The following is a 22,095-nucleotide window of genomic DNA, read 5'->3' on the forward strand; positions in this document are numbered from 1 at the left end:
TAGGGAGAGCATTGAGATCAGAGTTGAAACCTTCTTTTGGAAATTTTCCATTTGTTTGAGGCTCTCTCTTATCAAGCAAACCAAGATCTGCTTTTTTCTTCATAATATTAGCGCCGTTGTCGGGGTCTCTAAGATATTTCTTGTCAAGGCCATTTTCTACATAGTGTTTTAGCCTATGCAAAACGATTTTAAATAATGTTAATGGAGTTCTAAGCAGACGATTTAATGTATAAAATCTTTAAGTGAATATGTTTTCCATCAGAAATATTAATGGTTTTTATGTGAGCAAAAGAAAGAGCTACGAAAAAGCTGAATTTGACCCTTTACCTGCTGACTAAAGCTGACTTTTTACCACTTGTTTTCGCTCCCCTACAAATCAGCCAGCGCTTTAGCTGTACCACACTGCATGCCTCTACATTTCTGTTTTGCAAAACAGCCCCAGGTATATCGTCTTCAGTTAAAATAAAGCCTTCTTCTTTAGTTTCTGAGAGCTTACTATCATTCACAATGGACGCCATTTTGATTTCTGTCCAGCCAAACAATCCATGCATGCTTTGCGATCGCAGTTTCAGTCCCAGGCCCTTTTTCGTTTTGTTACAAAAGCAGGTCAGATGGATTTTCACAAATCTTTTGTCTTTTGATTTTTGTTTTTTTTCTTCGTAATTTTCCCAGAAGTGGACGTCATTGGTTGGATGTTCTGAGAAACAGAGTGATGTCATACACGTAAATGTTTGAGTTTTCCTTGCCGAAGCGTTTCAGTGATCTCAAATACTAAACTGAGCAGAAATTATTTGATCAGATCATTATTTTAAACCTTTTCTAACTCTGACTTAGCCCTTGCAATTTCTTAGTTGTGTTTTCCTTCGATAGGGCCTTTTTTTTTTACCCAAGCTTTCTTAATTAGTGACAGCATGGAAGAGGATGCAAGAGAAAAGGCTTCCGAAAGCGAAGCAGGTGGAGGAGCCGACGAAAATTTGTTAGCTCGGCCGTACCAAGTGGAGCTTCTGGAGCGGGCAAAGGAAAGGAACACGATTGTATGTCTGGGTACAGGAACTGGAAAAACGTTTATAAGTGTCATGCTTATAAAAGAACTCGCTCATGAAGTAAGAGGAAAGTACATGCATAAAGACGACGGGCGAAGAACTTTCTTCCTTGTAAATACAGGTATGATTCAGAGTGTGAGGCTATGTGTGGATATGAGAGATATCGAATGTTTTGGATCAGCGTTACCTTGGAGGAGGAGTACGAGATTTCAGGGCGGGATCGGGTCGGGGATATAAATGGGATGTGGAGAAGATATGTTCATGCAAGAACGAAAATAACAAAAATTCATTAAATCTGCCGAGCTGATTCGTTTTGACAACTTTTACTAAAATTCGTCAAAATCGTCGATTCCGTCAAGCTGAATTTCATTGAAATTCGCGGAAATTGTCAAATCCATGAACGTTCACTCGGTTTGACAATATTTCGTCTAATCTGCCATTTTTGTTTTCTGACCATAAATGTGTGGAGAGGGGTAATGGCGGCTCTTTGAAAACGGCGGTGCAATTCATCAGAAACAGAAGAAACGAATGCTTCCTTTCCTTGATTTTGCTTGAATGTGAAAATTTAGACATTTTTTTTTTTTTGCAGATAGTGGTCTAAGATCAACATTAATGTTAAATTTCAGCTGACTACGACTTTGAAATTAAAGCCATTGATAAACAATGAGTTAAGCGCATCAAGTACGCACGCACTGCCCCCCTAACTCTACCTTCCTCTTTCTTTCGACAGTTCTGTTAGCCAGTCAGCAAGCAAAAGTGATCGCAAATCATACAGACCTGACAGTCAAGTGTTATGTGGGAGAGATGGGTGTTGATGGCTGGGAAAAGTCGAGATGGGAAAGCGAGTTCAATGACAACAACGTTTTGGTCATGACAGCCCAGGTATTTCTTAACCTACTATCAGCTGGCTTCACAAAGCTTTCACAAGTGAATCTCCTGATCTTTGATGAATGCCATCATGCAAGGAAGAATCATCCATATGCGCAGATAATGGAGTTCTTCAATAGATCAAAACAATTAAAACCAACTGAAGTAACTCCATTACCCAAAATTATGGGTCTAACAGCCTCTGTGGTGAACGGGAAAGTAAAGCTACTCAGAATCGAATCAGAAATAAAACAGCTGGAATGCACCATGTGGTCCAAGTGTGACACAACTTGTGATGAGGATGTTGAAAACTTTGCCACCAAACCCAAAGAACAGGTCCTAAGCTACTCAAATGAAATTAGTGAGGACTTAAATAAGCTAATTCAACACCTATCACAGGTGTTAACGCAAGGAATGGATTTTCCTGGAGACTGTAAAGTGTCTAATGATGCACATGGTTTTACAAAGTGGGCACTTGAGGAATGTACCAGGACATTGCATGAACTGGGCCCTTGGGCTGCCTATATAGTTGCAGCATATCTAATCAATGAATTAGGTGGAGTATTTTTCATATCACTGACTTATTTACTTGACACTAGCTTACTTACATACTTAATTAAATTACAAGTATTTTGGTTAGTCTAACTATTTCAGGTTGAGCTAGTAACCACAAAATCATATTTTTCTTTGAAAAAGTGTGTGGATTGGTGCAGGGGGGTGCTCATTAAATATTTGTGTCTCACAATTTATATAAATCCTAGAGCTGCTTCCCCTGAAGGATTATTAAAGGATTGAAATCCCAGGTGGAGTACCCAAGATTGTTGATGCCTGGAAGGAAAAATTAACCAAGATTTGTTCTTTTGTAGGGGGAAGTATGCTGGGGTTTTTTTGTTCAGTGTGATTAACGGAGGAATCTTTGAGGAATTTTTAACAAAGAAAATGGCAATTGTTGTTATAAATAACTTTTACAATTGCATTTTATAAACTTGTTTGTACAACTATGTTTTCCTCTCAAAACAACAAATTAGGCTTTGTACATGAAAATTTTGATTAACATTTAACTCAGTTTCTTGCAGTTGTTCAATACTTAGTACTTATTAACCAGGGGGAGGTCTGTATGGGAGAATCTTGACCGAGGTTGCCAGTACAGATCGAACGCAGTGAGGTCTGTACCAGCGACCGAGGTCAAGATTCTCCCATATATACAGACCGACCTAGCTTGGCTAATAAGATGTTTATTATATGGCTGTCTTATATGCCAATTTTTTATTTTCTTTGTACCTTTTTTTCTAGACTGGTCTAGATGCCGGTCTAGATGGGAAAATCTAGACCGATTTCAATATTGATTTCAGCCAATCAACTTCGTGAATTCGGTAGTTCCCAGTCCTTGTGAGACACAGCCATATAATAAAAGCTATTATGGCCTGTGAAGCCTATTCCCCTCCCCCTTCCACTTTCCCTCCCCCTCCACTTCCCCCCCCCAAAGTTACATAATGCAATTCCTGCCCTAACAGTTGGGTAATCCAAAGATTTTAAGAGACTGTTGTTCTTTTGACTGACTGAAAGTTCAAACTTGAAAACTTATATTTTAGAAACACTTCAAACCAGCAAAGAGGGAAAAAAAATTTGCAAGTCCAGTGCCACCCAGCTGCATCAAGTTCAAGATGTTTACTGTAATTTTACTGGAATTAATGGCTCGGGAGATGATGAGAATTGCAGTCACATCATGCCTGAATATCTCACAGAACTTTTGAACATTTTTGGGAAGTTTATTGGTTTAGGTAAGAAATGCTTGTCTTTTGAAAGTTTCATGATAATAACTTAAGACAAGAATGTGTTGCTAATTAAGTCTAAGAGAAAATCGTGAGAGGGGAGTAATGTCTCATTACTTTTGTTGAAAGGAGCCAATCAGGATGTCTTAACTTGCTTTGTAGTGCATGCAGTCATTTTAGGTGTTAAATAATTTACCCCTTCTGTCAAGAATCAATTCTGTTAGAATGCATGTGACTAATTAAATTGTAATGTTTGAATTCCACCTTTGACACTTGTGTTAAACGATTCCATGAGATTTGAAATTATGTTCCATTTGCATTGGGGAAAAGCTGATAACCTGGAAAACCAACAGCAAATTCAACCCCAGATGTGACATCAAGTCTATGAATGAAATCCGGGCCTCAGGGGGAGGCAATTAAGAACTGTTATCACTGTGCCATTGCTTTTCACAAGAGGGTTATTTCACTGTGGTAATTTGAATATATCAACAAAGTTGAAATGGTAAATTGGCCACCGTTACGATTATAGAAGCTGACATTTCAAGTGTTAGCCTTTCGTCGTCACCCTTCGCTCTGTGGAAGGGCTAACGCTCAAAATGTCAGCTTTTATAATCATAACAGTGGCCAATTTACCATTTCAACTTTGTTGATATATTCAAATTATTTTGTTACCCCCACCAACGTAGCCCCAAACAGTTTCTTTAGAAACTATCAGCCCTTATTTTACTGTAGGTCCATAAAAAGCTGGTAGTTTTATTGATAAGGGGATAGAATAGGAAGCAGTGTGGGAGTTGTTCGTCTGACACATATTATAATATTTACCAGACAATTTATTCACTAGATATGAAGTTATTTTTGTGCACATGTAAGTGACTACAACAAAACATAATCAAAAGTGTACCCCTCTTCCCCCCTTCCATGAAAAAGCTTGCTGATGCTTAATTTTTTTATTCCTATTGTAGAATCTGATCCAGAGAAGAGGCTCTGCGCCATTGTGTTTGTCGAAAAGCGATACACAGCACTCATCCTCAGTGAACAAATTAACCAGGCTGCCAAACTGAACCATGACCTATCATTTGTCAAAAGTAATTTTGTAACTGGCCATGGCACAGGTGGAAAGGTTAACTTCTCCAGTGAGACTGAGATGAACTTCAAGAAACAGGAAGAAGTGCTTCGGAAGTTTAGAAGACATGAGTTCAACGTACTGATTGCCACTTCTGTTGTTGAGGAGGGCTTAGATGTTCCAAAGTGTAATGTTGTCTGTTGCTTTGACTTCCCAAAGAACTTCAGATCTTATGTTCAGTCAAAAGGGAGAGCTCGTGCCAGAGATTCAAATTATTACATGCTTGTACCCCAAGAACTGAAAGGGGAGAAAGAAAATGACTTAGAGGTACAAGAAACTTTAATGAATGTCCTTCTATTTTGTATTTTTTTTCTTTTACTTAAAAAGTTAATGAGACAGTGCCTCTATTCAATAATTTTGAATTTTGACATTTATTGAATTTGATTTCTTTCTTTGTAAACATGAATTTTAATCATGAAAAAGTTTCTACCCACTAGGAGTATTGGGTAAAGGCCAGCTACATTTGAACAGCTGAAGTGCATGAAAGTTTTAGTGTGTAACCTATCAAGGAATAGCCATCCATAGGTGTTTCTCTTGACAAATATCCATACCCTTTAAGGAGAGAAATTTCACTCAGATTTATCATTTCCTTGAAAACTGTCAATTGGTTTTCGGAATCCCCCCTCAGCATTTCCAGTAAACTTTCACCGGCAAGTGGAGTATGAAATGTAAATATATCTTGGTGCCACAAATTACTCATATGTAATTTTTTTTTCTCAGAAAACCAGATGAGTAAGTTATTTGGTAAAGCAGACTGAATTTTCCCAATGTTGAACTAAATAATTAAGAATAATTTCCTGTAGATTCTGCGTGAAATTGAGAAGATCTTGTTTAAAAGATGCCATGACCGCACACAGCCATCTATGAGGGAGTGTATTGAATCATTAGACACAGATGCATTCCAGCCCTATGTACCAGAAGATGGAGGAGGTGCTTGTGTGACAATGAGTAACAGTATTTCCATACTTTCCAAGTGAGTGAAGAAAATGTGTAACTGATTTTAAAACCTTATAAGGCGACAACTTTTGTATTCTCTAGAAACCTACATATTTATTGAAGAGTTTCCTCCCTACTGGAGAGAAGGCTTGCCTTAAACAAGTTTTGCACATAAATTACGTGTTCTTATGAAAATTTGTTAACTTCACTGTTTTCATTGCTACCCTCCAGGTATTGTTCAAAGCTTCCGGGAGACCGGTTTACTCAGCCTACACCTGTTTACAAGATTGAGGAAATTGGGAAAGATAGTTACAGGTGCAAACTAACACTGCCAATGAACTGTCAACTGCGTGAAGACATAATAGTGAGTCAGAAGTCTGAGTTTTCTTTTGCCTTCTTTCCTTCATTGCCCTGCCAGGGCACAGGAGGCCTCAGATTCAATACCTGGCAAGAAATGTTTAATTATTCCCTGTGTTATGCTGATTAGAAAAAGAAAAGGCTGAAGAGAAGAAAAATTTAAGACATAATAGGGAGTCAGAAAGTCTTGTTGGACTTCTCCTTTCCTCATTTCTTCATCATCTCTCCTGTGAACAGGAGGCATTAGATTCAATACTTACTGACTTTCTTAGGCCCGTTGCTTCTCCTGGACCATAAGCCATTGACTATTTCCTCTTTCAACCTTGTCCTGTCGTGGGCTGGCCCTTAAAGTGTGGTCCAAGTGTAGCCCCAGTTCTTCATCTCGGTCTGAATAGGTGTTTTTATAGGCATCCTCTTGTCCATTTTCGGTGGGGGTTTCATTTTAGGGCTTGCCTAGTAACACTGTCTGGATGTTCCCCTTTTCTGGACGTTTCCCCTTTTCTTGCCCCCTTTCTTGTCTCCTTTCTTGCCCTCTTTCAGCTCTTGACTGGTGTGTTATTTAAATCTTCCAAAACGAATAGTGTATCTTCTGGACTTCAACAGGGTGAACCAATGCGGAGTAAGAAGTATGCCAAGATGGCTGCTGCTTACAAAGCTTGTATAGTGCTTTACAGAAATGGCGAGCTCGATGATAACTTGCGGCCAAAACGCTCATTGTCTGACGATGAAAGTGAGTTAGAAGAAGAAGAAGAAGCAGCAGCAGCTGAGCCTGGCGGAAATGAATCTAAACCTGGATCAAAGAAGAGAAAACGTCAGTACACGAGAAAGGTAAGCGGTTGCATAGCAAAATTATGGCTTCTACCTTATTCTAAATCATAAAACTATTTTGACTGAGTGTTTATAGATACATTTGGCTTGCAAGCTAGCTAGACGGGAAAATATTTGGCTCTCAGCCTTGACGCACGGACCCCGCCGTTAAGCTTGTACTACATGCAGCTTCATGACCTTGAGCCAAATATTTTTCCGGTCCTTCCACTTAGTCAAAAATTACATAATACTGCAATCCAGAGTCACCCAAAGAAGTCAGAGGAGAAAAATGTTTCGTCGCTTTGTCACGAGCGTGGTACAAAGAAAAACTTCTTAGTACCTTTGAGGAAAGGAGCTTCAGACCTTCGGATTTCGCGCTCTGCCACTGAGCTACTGGGTACTCAAAGTTGAGCTAGGCCATGTTTACGAGGTTCGTGTTAGAGGGACTTGGTTTACAGTCTGGCTTCCTGTCGAGTTTTCTCGGTGGCGCTGTTGGTTGAGGATCCAAAATCGAAACTGCCTCAGCTTGGTGGATGAATTGTTACGTTGAAACCAGGTTTCTCTTTCGCGCCACGCTCTTGACAAGTATTTCTCTCTTTCTTTACCTGACGTTTTGTTCTTGCCCAGGTTCCTGAAGTATTCGTCGGTAGCCTGGTACAGGATGGTCAGTCCCAGTTCCTCACGACCATCACCATACAAGTCACAAAACTTATTCAACCACAAGAGTTTGTTATAAGTGAGCGACTGTTCCTCAACCACACTTGCACGTTTGGAATGCTGACAAATAAAAGAGTTCCTAGGGTTAGTTTATGATTATTGTGAATCCTTTGATTTTTAATAGGTCACCGAATTCCGTATGTTATCATTCAAGTGATATTACAGATGCCCTCAGTTCTGATTTTACAGCAGCATATACCATTTTTACTAAATATACTATCTGGAATCACGCTGTTTAAACTGGCAGAGGTTGATATCTTGTTGGCCAAAAAGAGCGTACACTGAACTGTGCGTTGGATTTCTGTTAAGAGTGCAAATTAACTCAAACCCAAATTTTTTCACTCCTCAGATGCGATCGTTCAAACTGTATCCTAACTATGGCGAGGTCACAGTATCCTTGCAGTGTCACACATCTCCTTTGCGTAGGAACAACACCAAACAAGACCTGGACATTCTCCGTGAGTTTCATCTCTTTCTCTTCAGTCACGTTCTGCGCTCTCCTGTGGAATTCACACCAGAAAGTATGGATGGTTACTTCATTGTTATGCTAAAGGATTCTGGAAGGAGTGTTGACTTTGATCGCATGAGAGAGGAACTTTCGCGCGCACGCAAACAAAGCCGTGGAAATGAGCCTATCGTCGAAGACGCAGTAGTGACCAAAAACTACGTTCAATGTTCACAAAAGTACGCTGTTTTGAAGGTTCGTGGCGACCTGACCCCCCTGTCTCCCTTCCCGGAAAAGTCACAGGGAAACACTTATGAAGAATATTTTCGCCGTAAATACGGAGAAATGGGACGCATTGCTGACAAAAATCAACCTCTTGTTGAAGCGAAAGAGTTATCCGGTAGAGTGAATTTCCTGGTGGACCGAAAAGTAGGAACAAAACACAAGCGCCAAGTGATTTATCTTGTTCCAGAATTGTGTAACCAGATTCCCATTCGCGCTTCTCTTCTTAGCGTGTCACAGATTCTGCCATCAGTTCTTCAGCGTGTAACCTCCCTCCTTCTCGTTGCCGATCTCAAGACCATGGTTGCCGGTGAAGGCGACACAACAGATGAATCAAGTCTCCCTCCTATTGGTGCTGAAGAGGGCTCTCACCGACCCAATCAAGCAGGAGAAGTTGAAGACGATGGTTTGGATCTTGAAGACAGTGATGATGCAGAGTCTGAATTCCCGGGGCTTTTCTCCGACATCAGATCGATGTTCCGTTACATTCCATCATCTGTAAACCACCCCAACTCCTCTCTCGTTCTTCAAGCAGTTACCACCACCCATAGCGGAGATGCGTTTAATCTGGAGAGGCTAGAGATGTTGGGAGACTCATTTCTGAAGCTGGCCGTTTCCCTTCATCTCTTCTGCACATACAGCGATAAAGACGAAGGTAAGCTGACCCGGCGTAAGACAAACCAGATTAGTAATTTAGCGTTGTACCGAGCAGCCACTAAGAAATCTTTGGGCGAGTATCTCCAGAGCACGCAGTTGGCTCGCGACGTTTGGTGTCCTACGGGATGTCAGTTTGGCGACGTACCACCGAATCGCACCACAGAAGAGAGAGAAAAGAGAAAGAAGAGAAAACTTACTGCTACAGAGCATGCGTCCCAGAAATGCATCACGCAAATGATAGGGGATAAGTCCATAGCAGACAGCATCGAAGCACTGATCGGAGCATATCTAATATCCGATGGTTATCTTGGTGCATTGCGATTCATGAAGTTTCTAGGGCTAAAAATTTTACCTGAGGTTGACCCCAACGACGGTATTGAATCGCTGGCAAAGAATAGCAAATCGGGTTGCTATGCCAGATTTTGGCCGGATCAGACAAAAGTAACAGCAACGCAGGGTAAAGGAGACGTGGTTTTCCGCCTCACATCAGGTCTGGAAAACTTTGAGAGCAATTCAATCTTGTACAAATTTCAACAAAAGTTGTATTTGGTAGAAGCGCTAACTCACGCGTCTTACCACGAAAACCGCGCGACGCCAAGTTATCAAAGACTCGAGTTCCTCGGTGATGCTCTGCTGGACTTTTTGGTCACGCAGCATTTGTACTTCCGTCACGTTAACTTGTCACCCGGAGATCTGACCGATATTCGACAGGCGTTGGTAAACAATAACATCTTTGCCACCCTTGCCGTAGAACACCACTACCATAAGTATCTGAAGCATATGTCTCCCAAGTGGTTCCAAACTATGAAGGACTTCATTGACAGAGTGGAAGACGAGGCTAAAGAGAGGAAACGCAATCCCCGTCAAACGGTAGGCTGAACAAGCATAGTAGCATAATCAATCAATCAATCAATGAAGTTTATTGTCTTTACGTGAGGCATGGTTACCCAGATTGCCCGAGTCAGATGCTCATGCATAAAACGCAAGACAGCAACCCACCCATCCCTCCCCAGGGGAGGACATCCATCACACAGTAATCTCGTGCGTGGGAAATTAACGTCTCCTACCCCTAACCCTGCAGGAGACGGCACCTCCATTTATTCGTCCCTATCCGAGAAGACTAGAATATCTAACCATTTCTTGATGTTGTGGAAAGGCAGCATATTCTTCTCGATTATTTAAGACCTTGAGTGTTGGTCCGGCCGGGGCTCAATTGAGCTAACCGGGAGGCGGTTAAAACGTTGCGCATGTGCTGATGTTGTAATGGCTCTACGGCTGTCAGAACCAGGTTGTCACACGAGTTGCAAACAGGCATACAAACCATTAAGTCATGGTGTTTTAAAAACGTAGAATTTTTTCCGCTAAAGCTCAAAACAATTGTAAATTAACAGGATACCCGTACTTGAAGAAGCGTCGTATTTGAAAAATCTTAAGCTTCCTTTTCGCCATATTTGTGTCCTTTTACAGATTTCTTTCAACGTTTCAATTTTCTTTCGCTTTTTTTTGCGAGACCGCGGTAGAATTTCTGCGCTGGAAATTAGCGTACAGCCGGCCAGAATTGATCCCCTCGCGTATTCCTGGCGTTCGACTGGTGACCTTAAGTGCATTCTTTAACGATTATTTTTTCCGTCAAGTCATTATTTCCAGTTGATTGATTTGTCATTTATTTGTCAGGTCCCCGCTGACCCATTTATTATCGTGTCTGAAGAAGAAGAAGAAGAAGAAGAAGGAATCGAGGCACCTAAAGTTCTTGGTGACATCTTTGAATCCGTTGCAGGGGCGATATTTTTGGACAGCGGTATGGATTTGACTAAAATCTGGGGTGTGTACTACCGCATGATGGAACCCTGCATCGGTAAGTTAGCCATCGCCTCCCTCGCGGTTGCATGGTAGCTTCTTTAATTTTCAGTCTAAAGTGAACTTCTCCATATATTATCAATACAGTATCCAGCAAACAAGTGATGAGAATTGGTGAACTTATCAGCTAGAGCGTCTGATCTTCTTGTTGATATCAAACCAAATTCTCCCACCAAATCCACATGGAGATGTATAGTAGCTAGATTTGAGAATTTCTTATCGGATCAGGGACGATGAAAGGGTTGAGAAATCCTCTTTGGTGCCGATAGCATGCTGGAACAGTATTCCTCATAGTTATTGATGTGTCTCTAACATATCATAGTCATGAGACCTGAAATAGCGACGAGTGCTTGTGATTAAACGCGAACTGAGAGACGCAGTTGGTTGATATAAAACCAAATTCTCCCACTAAATCATTAAGAAGATGTATAGTGGGTTAGGAGAGCATTCAACATAAGAAATCGCCTCAAAAGGGCGAAGGTACGCGATGGAATACAAAACCTAGAGAACAAAACTTGAAAAATTGATTGAATTTATTTTCTCGATTCAGATCATTACTCGGGGAATATACCGCGAAATCCCATCAGACTTGTCCTCGAGAAAGACAAGAAAGCCGTTTTTGGGTGAGTGTGAAGTTAACATCTTAGACTGTTGGTTGACTCTCACTGTATAAGTCTCTTATTAACCGTATCAGATGTGAAGATAATTCAAGAAGATTTATATAATCTATCAAAGAAGGCTCGGTTATTCTGACGTTCGTGTTTTTGTTTTCCCTAGGAAACCTAAGACCCTTGATAATGGAAAGATCCAGCGTACTCTGAAGGTGTCCTGGGCATCGGAAGAGTTCAAAGGAAAGGGAACGAACAAGAAGATCGCTAAAAAAGCAGCGGCCAAATCTGCTATTAAAGCCCTGGAAAAGAAAACTTAGCAAGAACACGCCGCGGTATATCAGGAAGGTTAGGTTTCAGTGCAGGCCTTGAGGACATCAATCTTGCGACGAAGGTGCTCAACCTCGTTCTCATGTCTTTTTCCCTTAAGCAAGGGAAAAGGCCATGGGAACGAGGTTGAAAGGTGTTCCCTTAGATTTGATCGGTCCCTTTTGAGGCATTTCTTTGAAGTAAGATGGAGGAAGCTGTGGAACATTGTTAATACGACGTAGATTTCTTATAAGGCAGTGCATATTCTATTTCGCGACATAGGAAATTATATGTTTCACGTGATCGCCCCTCTCTGAAAGCTACTAGCGATTTTTCAGCTTTCGAAATACCTTGGGCGAATGGACAACATTTAAAACCTCTTTAACTTGTGGGTGTCATGGCGTCTTCGCTATGAATTTTATGGATAAGAGAGAAAACCGAACAATCTGATTGGCTACGTTACTCGTTATCCATGGTAAAGTGAGCTAAGTTGTCATACACTATTATCACAGCCTAGCCAGAGGAGGGTAAGCAATCTTGTACCCTTAAATTAAGTTGTCATACACTATTATCCCAGCCTAGCCAGAGGAGGGTAAGTAATCTTGTACCCTTAAATTAAGTTGTCATACACTATTATCCCAGCCTAGCCAGAGGAGGGTAAGTAATCTTGCACCCTTAAATTAAGTTGTCATACACTATTATCCCAGCCTAGCCAGAGGAGGGTAAGTAATCTTGTACCCTTAAATTAAGTTGTCATACACTATTATCCCAGCCTAGCCAGAGGAGGGTAAGTAATCTTGTACCCTTAAATTAAGTTGTCATACACTATTATCCCAGCCTAGCCAGAGGAGGGTAAGTAATCTTGTACCCTTAAATTAAGTTGTCATACACTATTATCCCAGCCTAGCCAGAGGAGGGTAAGTAATCTTGTACCCTTAAATTAAGTTGTCATACACTATTATCCCAGCCTAGCCAGAGGAGGGTAAGCAATCTTGTACCCTTAAATTAAGTTGTCATACACTATTATCCCAGCCTAGCCAGAGGAGGGTAAGTAATCTTGTACCCTTAAATTCTTCAGAGACTGAGATAACCCTTTCAAACCCCTGCATTGTAAATTTGCGTGAGCTTTCATGCATTACTTCAGTTCTAAGAATGTCCTGTTTTTGAATTGGCAAAAGTGGCATGTCAACATGGCGGACGAAAATTTTTGTCTCAAGCAGATACCAAAACAGTATCATCATTACCTGCTCAAGGCGATAGAATATGAACGGGTATGAAGAGAACATAAACTGTCTATAGCATGTTTGTTGAGCCGATATGGCCCGAGAGACATTGCGATGAGTGGATGAGTTTGATGACTTTTCGGCACCGTAAAACATACCTTTTCGTTGTCACGATGTCTTGCGGGGCTTTGTCAGTCCATGCGAGACTTTTCAGTTTGTTTTAGGAGTTACCTCAACGTCCGTCGCATAGTTCTGGGTATTAGGGACCTTAAGCAGTCAGGACGGCAACGCCAAGGAAGACAAAGCAAATCAAAGCAAACTTTATTTACACAGGGTAGCCCATTCAGCTCTAAGGCTGGTATCCATAGGGGCCCTGTATTGAAAATAATTTACATCAAATTTCTAGAATAGATATATATATATATACAATGACTAAGATTTCACAACTACATCAACAGCCTAAAACTACAAAGCTAAAAACACAATTAAAACATAACATAGTAAATAAAATATCAAATTACGGTAAAAGGAAATGTTTTGCTCGGCGACAGAACGTTTGAATGTTTTCACTCTTCACAATGTTTAAAGGAAGTTTATTAAAAATTTCTGCACCAGTAAAAAGAAAGGTCCTTCTCCCAAAATTCTGTTTTACTTTTGGTAGGGATAGCCTCAGACTTTGCCTCGCGGAATAATTGTGAATATTCGAAAATCTGGTAAAATATGATGAAAAGTAACCAGGAACTAATGAGTGGAGACAGAGAAAAACGAGTTTAGCCTTGTGGTAATAGCGTCTACTGGAAAGAGTCGGCCATTGCAGCTGATCTATTGCTTCAGATGACCGAGAGCAACGTGTAATAATCCGTGCAGATCTATTTTGTAAGCGCTGTAGTCGATCTATATCTTGTTGTAAAAGGTTACTCCAGGCAATGTCACAGTAATCAAATAAGGGAAGAATTAAGGTATTATGAACAAGTATTGCTGCCTCTTTTGTGACGAAACTTCTAATGCGGCCCAGAATACTAACTCTTGACGCCACCTTTTTACACATATAGTCTGTGTGAGCCTTCCAAGTCATAAAATTGTCGAACACCACGCCTAGGTATTTAAAAGTAGTTTCGCAAGAAATGAGCTTTCCGATAAGATTAAGATTTAAAATACAATCGCGCTCTTTATGCCTTCGAGATGTAAATAGTACACACTTAGTTTTTGAAACATTGAGAACAAGATTGTTGTCTTCTAGCCATTCAGATAGACATTGAAGATCTTGATTAAAGTAAAAAGTTAAATTGTCTACTGTTGGGCCAGCAAGATATAAAACTGCGTCGTCAGCGTACATATTTACAGAACAGTGTTTGACACAACGTGGTAAATCATTAATGTAGACAATGAATAACAGGGGTCTGAGGATGGACCCTTGTGGCACTCCAGAAGTTATAGCAAGCTCTTCAGATGAATGAGAATCAATTTGCACGAACTGCTTTCTTCCCGTAAAGTAGTCCTTAAACCATAGAAGGCTTTCCTCGCATATACCATAGTACTCTAATTTTCTGAGCAAAATGTCATGGTCAACTGTGTCGAAAGCCTTTGCCAGGTCAATAAACACAGAACCAGTAACAAGGCCCTTATCCATATTCAGGAGAATCTCGTCGGCGAAATAAGTTACAGCCGTCTCAGTTGAGTGCATTCTTCTAAAACCGGACTGTAATTTACAGAGCAAGTTATGATCATCAAAAAAACTTGCAAGCTCCTTGTGGATTAAACGCTCTAGGACTTTAGATACCACTGGCAATACCGATATGGGGCGGTAGTTTCTTGGGTCATCTTTTGAACCTGATTTATGTAAAGGGGTCACCTTCGCTTTTTTCCATTCTGCAGGAATAACGTTTTGTTGGATAGTTAAATTAAAAATGAGCGATAGTGGATAGGCCAGGGCGTCTGATCCGTCTTTTAGTAGACGAGATGGAATACCATCAACACCTGTAGCTTTCTTGGGTTTTAAATCTTTAAGAGCCTTTCTAACTTCCGTCACGGTGATCTTTCGTAGATTAAATTTTTCTGGGCGGACAATTTGCGGTAGCCATTTGGAAAAGGATCGCGCGGTTGATCGGTGGATCGACCTTAAATCTTCGGCACAAGAGACAACGAAGCTATTGAAGGTGTTACACTTGTCTTTTGCTTCATTAGCTGTACGAGCAGTAGCGCTGCTACTCTTTGAGCCATTTCCGAGTAGCCGTTTTAGGTTTTTCCAGGTCCCACGGGAATCTCCACTTGTCTCCTGGAACAGTTCGTTGTAATATCTTTCTTTCTCTTTTCCGAGCTTCAAAGTCACAACATTGCGTAAACGCTTGTAAGAGCTCCAATGAAGCTCATTGTTTGACCTCAATGCCAGATTATGAAAGCGGTCTCTCTCATTCATTAGATGTCTCACCTCACGTGTTAGCCATGGTACCCTATTTCCCCTGACTCGCACGCGGATTCTTGGGGCATGGGTGTCGGCTACTTCACAAAAAAGGTGTTTAAATGAGTCGCATGCGTCCTCAACATCTGCGAAGGAATCCGTCAATGACCATGGAACTTTATTTAGATCTTCAATGAAAGCATCACGATTAAAACGCTTGAAATTCCGGGTATCAATTATCCTCGGGGGAGGCGGTTTCAAACGATGTAATTTACGGACGGCATATGTTGCGGAATGATCACTAAAGCCAACTGGTATTACCCCGGAGACATATAGATCCGGACGACTGGTAAAAAATAAATCGATCAGGGTCTTTGAATTTTCAGTTATGCGAGTGAAATTATCAATAATCTGCCGCAGACTAAACTCTTTCGCCATGTTCATAAAGCGCTTCGTAGATGCAGGTTTATTCGACTGTTTCAGGTCGAAATTCAGATCCCCGGTAATGACAATTTCCTTTTCCCGATCAGCCATTACTGTTAACATATTTCTCAAGCCCTCAACGTAAGTTGCAACGTTGTCCGCATTCGGTGGGCGGTAGCAGGAACAGAAAATAAAACCTTTAGATTTTGGAGGTGTTATTTCCATCCAAAGGCATTGAATATCCGGTTGATCATTTTCAAATTCTTGAATAACTTTGTAATTGAGGTTCGAGGAAATGTAAATGAGAACACCACCATTTCGGCGGGTTTTATCTCTTCGTACAAGTGAGTAGCCGGGAAGCTGAATTTCACTGTCACTGATTGATGAATCTAACCAAGTTTCGTTTAGGGACAGAACGTGCGGTAGGTGGGTCTCACAAAAAACTCGGATCTCATCCATCTTGTTGACAAGACTTCGCACATTCAAATTACAAATTCTTAAGCCTTTTACCGTACTCAACTTGAAGTTTCCACTTTGAGAAGTTGATTTTGGACCAGGGTTTCGCTCAACATTGCCACTGGACAAGAGTAGCGATAAGCAAAGGCAATAGGCCAAAGTAGAGGTAGTGTGCTTTAAGAGTTTGACTTTATGGTTGCCCGCCGTATCGACTGCTCGAGCTGCAAACTCATTCAGCGCAGTTTGAGCTATTTTTGCCTTGAAGTCGCTTTTCCAGCGCTCGTTTAATCCTTCCAAAGGTTCTTCACCAAGCAGACTGCCATGTCGAAATATTTTATGCCGGTTTACCGGCAAAATAAAGCAAAGAAGGTGAAATAAGTAAAGAGCTGCCGAGATGCCAACCAACCCTCTTGCCGCCATGTTCCTTCTTCGATTAAAAAATGAATTTCTACTCTTAGTTAGAATTTCAAAAATTGCTACATTAGCTTACTATCTCATACGGCGCTACAGCTCAACTTCAGCATGACGTATAAAAGTAGCGTTGAGTTCCAAATGGAAATTAAAATAAGTTGCCGTCGCGGTTTCGGTTCGCAGACGACGCAAATTTTGGCGATTTCACGTTGTTGTTTTGCATAGGACGGTTAAGAAATGTACAAAGTTTCAAAACGCACGTGCTGAACTATTGTTCTGCCAATTAGATCTCTTGTTTTTCCACGTCCTGGTTTCCGTCGCCGTCGTGGTTGCTTAAGGTCCCTATTGTGGATAGTAGAGAGCTTAAGCATCGGACGTTTTTGATTCACGGACGTCAACCGGAAGTTTAAATATGAGCTTCGCAATCAGTACGCATGTGCAGACGTTTTTGACGTGAGGTCGCAGACGTGAAAGTGGGATGTTTGCCGTGCGTGTTGTTTTGCTCAGTTTCAGGACTGTCTCAGTACAAGACTGACACCATGTCTTCATTTTCAATCGTCAAATCAAACCCGTAAGTACATTGTAGGTTTCATAAGAAAGTATTTTTTTATCTGCACTTAAACAATAACTTTTAAAAATGGGACAAAATGTGCCTAACTTCGTGTTTGGCACAAGTTTCCGCAGGTTCTGTTACTTGGTTTTGTTTGATCGTGAATTCTTTTTTGTTTGTCGCCATTCTTTTAGTTATCCTACGAGCAGAGGTTTTTTCCAGAACAGGAAAAATACTTATATAATAGCAAGTTATCTTGCCATGTGTTTGTTTTTGTTATTAGTTGTTTTCTTTTTGTCGAGAGGTTTATGTCGTTGCCGTATTTCACGTTCAAGAAAGTGCATTAATTTCCCCGCCATTAAGCTTTTTATTTTTAGTGCTGAAATGTGATCGACTATTTTATACAGCTACTAACTACAGTAACACTCGCTTCTATCTTTTTTCTTTTATGTAGTGGGCCTATGGAATGGTCTGAACAGCACGACGTAGCACTAATGAAAGAAGTCAGAGTGCAGAATCCGTTTAAAGCAAAGAAGAAAACGAGCAACCGAGCGCAAATATGGCTGTCGATCGCAGAGGCGCTAAGTGGATTACAAGATCCGTTATTCAAGGATTCAATGACAAAAGGATCAGTGCAAGATCGTTACGTTTTGTAGTGCAGCCCCTTTATTCGATATAGCATCCGTGTAGGTGTTGAAGTCACGTGGATTCAGTAGATCATGATTCCACTGACACAGTTTGTGACTATGTATATCGTAAATATAAATCATCACCGTATTTGATATCATGCTAAGTTCAGGAACCGGTCGGCCGAATCGTGCGAGCATGTCGCTATATCGGCAAGGAAACGACATTCGCCTGAGCAAAATACATAGCCCCTCTAACTTGTCGGCAGTGGTTCTCTGATTACAGTGGAAGGTGTCCGGTAGTCGAAGCGCATCAGCCAGCAGTGGAAGGTCCTTTTTTTCAACTCTAAACTCGGACTTGCACTCAGGTTCCTCGATACTCTCGATACTAAACCTCGCGTATTTTTCGTACGAAAACTCAGGGTTTTTTGACGAATTCTCTTTCAGTAATAGCAACAGTTCCTCATCTGACACCAGTCCTTGGTCATGAGCGATTAAAAGTGATTTTCTCACATCCTTTAAATACGGCATGTTGCAAATTACGGCCACATTTCTTTTGTAAACAATGAACCAAAAACGTGACAACTGTGATCAGCTGTCACGTTCGTGGTGACACAGGTGTCCAGCTTAAGTAAAAAATTTCGCGCCTAAAACGCCGTTGTCGATCCAGTCTCCCCCGGTATTCTGACGTCCGTGACATCAAAAACGTCTGATGCTTAAGCTCTCTAGTGACACATCGTGACGCTCTGCAAATTCTTGCCAAATACAACTATGCGAGACGCCATCCATCTTGATTTAGATAAGTAAACTTAACCCGTTTTTACCGCTCGTTGTCCCTAATGCTTTGCATTAGAGGTAGCTGAGGTTGACAAGTTTGCATCTACGTTTGATTACATCGCATGTGTTCTCTCTTTGCGTTTGCATGTGCACGTGATTTGCGTGTAAATCTGTACCGCGCACGAATTTAGCTATCACTAGATTTTTATCGTTTGTTTAAAATCTGCTTCCCTTAAAGAGAAACAAGATAAATGTTTTTTGACGACGTAGGTTTTTCCTGATACGTTAGGTCATACACCGAATGCAAATATGGCAGCCAATTTGAGTTGCCATTGTTCTGAACTCACTAGCCTCTCACACATGTAATAATCCTTTTGTGTTTCCACGTGAAGACGAGGTTAGTGAGTCCAGAACAATGGCAATTCAAATTGGACGTCATATTTGCATTCGGTGTATAAGGGTCGATGAGGAAGGATTTCTATAAAACCCCTTCTATTGTAAAACAAAGCCGTAGTCCCAAAGGCATTTTATAATTTTTTTTATTTTTCTTTGTCCAAGAACTGTAAGCATAATAAATTATGGATCTGTGTGAAAATCGTGCCGTCGATGATTGCTATTGGGCGCGCATTTTAGAAACCATTTAACCTGTCGTGGACCATAAGGTTAAATTTTTAAACTGACTTTATGTATATGCGTTATTGACCAAGAGTGAGGTTACATAAACAACAATGAAATAATAGTCAAGCTTTCGCGCGAAAACGTGAAATCTTCACATGTGAAAATAGCATGTTAACTTCACACGTGAAAAAAACACCGTTACTATGGTTACATGATTAATCGAGCCTTTCGCAGCGAAAGTGAAGTAGTTTAGTTTTTCATTGGTGTTTATATGATAAATAGAAGATTACACGGCTGCTTGGAGATATGAAATTTCTTTTCTCGTGTTGAAAAAAATTCAACACTTGAAGAGAATTTTCGTATCTCCGCGCGGTCATGTTCAATGACTGCAGGTGATACGGTAATGACTACTTTCTGTTCTGCTTTCATAGCTAAAAGCCTTCTAGAATGTTTACTTTAAGCTATGCTATCTTTTACTCACCTACAGAATATTTTATCATTTAGAGCTAAGTTGGTTATGACAAGAAATTAGTGCCAACTTCTGGTCAGGAGTATACCTACACCCATTTGCAGCTACTCTAAGAACAAATATTAAAACATTGCAAAGCGTTCGAAGGAAATCTCATAAAATATCGTTAATTATATTTCTGGTTACTTGTATGAAGCAGAACATTCTAACGTCTCGGTTTTCTCTATAGAATCAAATTATTATTATTTTTAACGCTAATATCCTGATAAATGAAAGCAAAAAGCTTCATAATTTTCTTAAATCGTGGTTCGGATTGAACCCGACAACGTTGGAAAACGATCGAAAATTGACGTCAATAAGAAAATTCTTATTTCAGCTCCGTTTAATCACCTGTGAAACACAAATGCAAATTGTCATTATTTCTAACAGGGATATTGATATGGGCAGCTACGAGAGAACATATCACGCTTTTTTCCTAAGAGACGCTTCTTCAATTACTGTTAAATGAAGCGACGAGAAGTTTTCATTAACTTTACCTTTGTCTGAAGTGATCATCATAAATATGGGTGTCGTTATAACTGACATATTTCTTTAAATATGCGGAAATTTTCTCAGGTATTCATATTTATCTAAGAAAAAAGATTGAATTATTTAAATAGTTGTTCAGTGCTTTTATCAAATTTCTTTTTAATTTCACTACAGATAATGATCTCTGGAAATGGCATAACAAACTAAATTTTTTTTGGCGGAAATTTATCCGTCATTTTACATGACGTAAATTCCTGTTCGCTTCAAAAACTTGTCTTAAATTGTCTTAAATTATTGATAAGTTTTAATGTAGTTCGCTTCGTAAAATAAAATCAATTAGTTTCGAAAAAAAAATTCCTACTCTTTTCACAATGAGTACCATTGCAGCTTTACAAGTGACGAATCCATAGATAGCATATGGCCTACTGACATGCCTGAGAGTTCTTTGCCGTTCAGATCAGTAGCTAGGCTCGAATACTGTTGTTCCAAACTTGAGCAAATGTTTCGCACGTCTCCGTCCTCAAAAATTAATATTTAGATTATCCGCTGAAATTGACGTCCAACATCAGCGTGATGATCCACGGCAACGTTCTATCTACACCCAAACCAGCATGATGAGTGATTGAATGTATTCTTTACAGCTTGTCTCACTTCTCTGATCTTCCAGCAGTAAAGGAATGGATTCAACGTTGAGTTCAAGAAAACAACACACATTGTCATTTGCCATGGGAGAAAAAGTGACGAAGAAGGACTGGAAAAGAACAGAACGGAAGCCATACCATATGGAGAATAACACACAATTAACGCCAGCTGCACCCAAAGAACATTGCTGACTGTCTTTCTGTATCGAGCGATCCTCAACGTAGTTATTTTATCTTGTTGCTGTTGCCGAGAGTTACTGTGTATTACCAAAGTTTGCTGCCGACGAAGCCATCGAAAAATCATCGCGTAAGACGGAATTGAAATCGTCAAACATGACGCAACTGTAAGATGGCTATACCAGAACGATACAAGGCTCTCTGCAACATACAATGACGAAAGTACAGTGGACATCACCCAAAATGTTATTATTACAGCATAGGTTCTCTTGATAGTCACAACCTGCGTGTGACGGATGGCTAGTTTTAAAGCGAGGAGACGGTCAAAACTTATTGCAGCCGCAGTCCATAAGGACACAGGCCCCAGCGTGTAACCCACAATAAAAGTTACGGTCTCTGCGACCCGACATAAACTCCAAGCCCGACGGACAACGGACAGCAGATATGCAACGTCGAGGGGCACTAAAAAAAGACCAACCAAAAGATCTGTCGTCGCCAAATTGCGAAGCATCAGCCTAGTGGGTGGATGAAGCGAAGTTTCTTTTCGAAGAGCCACTAAAATCACCGTATTTCCCAGAAGCGCAGTTATGGAAAGAAAAATATTGCATGCAGCTGTTAGATAAATCAGGTTGTCAGATGTTCCATTTGTAAGAATACGGCTTGAGCAAATCACATCCCCAAATTTCTCGGTCATCTTTCCACCTCCAGATGAGTTCATCACTTTAATGACTCTTAAATGTTAAAATGAGTTACTGACATCCGCATACGTGGCGTCAATTGAAGTATGACGTAACAATTTTACTTTTGTTCAGCGGAAAATGACCCCCACCCCACCCCACCTAGGCCTTTATAGATTATGCTAGTAAAAGTAGCATATTATGCTCGTAGCATTGCTTTTTTTTTTGGCGAAATTATGCTAAAATTATGCTCTTTTTTCCAAATTATGCCCCCTTTTTTTTAAATTATGCTCTTTGAAAAAATTGCAAAAAGTCCAAAAATTACATTTTTTGATTAGAAG

The 22,095-nt window shown here is 40.4% G+C and overlaps 1 protein-coding gene and 2 long non-coding RNA genes across 4 annotated transcripts; 2 read left to right on the forward strand and 1 right to left on the reverse strand.

The window, feature by feature from the left end:
* Positions 1–662: 662 nt before the first annotated feature.
* On the forward strand, positions 663–14,294 carry LOC111327978 (endoribonuclease Dicer-L-like). 2 transcript variants are annotated; one of them, XM_088724661.1, is made up of 13 exons: positions 663–1,164; positions 1,774–2,466; positions 3,503–3,691; positions 4,645–5,072; positions 5,609–5,778; positions 5,973–6,105; positions 6,702–6,926; positions 7,533–7,706; positions 7,972–9,876; positions 10,681–10,861; positions 11,414–11,486; positions 11,641–11,815; positions 12,956–14,294. In XM_088724661.1, the coding sequence occupies exons 1-12, from the start codon at positions 912–914 to the stop codon at positions 11,789–11,791; spliced, it is 4,575 nt and encodes a 1,524-aa protein (XP_088580787.1). In that variant the 5' UTR covers positions 663–911; the 3' UTR covers positions 11,792–11,815; positions 12,956–14,294. The 2 variants fall into 2 exon arrangements, with proteins under 2 accessions (XP_088580787.1, XP_088580786.1); XM_088724660.1 differs by having other exon boundaries at positions 664–1,164; positions 11,641–14,294.
* Positions 5,204–7,537, reverse strand: LOC148728116 (uncharacterized). The gene is made up of 2 exons (XR_015988562.1): positions 7,246–7,537; positions 5,204–6,888 (listed from the first exon to the last, which is right to left on the reverse strand). It is a non-coding gene; the product is annotated as an uncharacterized LOC148728116 (long non-coding RNA).
* Positions 14,295–17,005: 2,711 nt separating the features above from the next.
* Positions 17,006–19,239, forward strand: LOC148728117 (uncharacterized). The gene is made up of 2 exons (XR_015988561.1): positions 17,006–17,262; positions 17,696–19,239. It is a non-coding gene; the product is annotated as an uncharacterized LOC148728117 (long non-coding RNA).
* The last annotated feature ends 2,856 nt before the right edge of the window (positions 19,240–22,095 follow it).

Source organism: Stylophora pistillata, chromosome 6 (assembly GCF_964205215.1).
Source record: "Stylophora pistillata chromosome 6, jaStyPist1.2, whole genome shotgun sequence".
NCBI lineage: Eukaryota > Metazoa > Cnidaria > Anthozoa > Scleractinia > Pocilloporidae > Stylophora > Stylophora pistillata.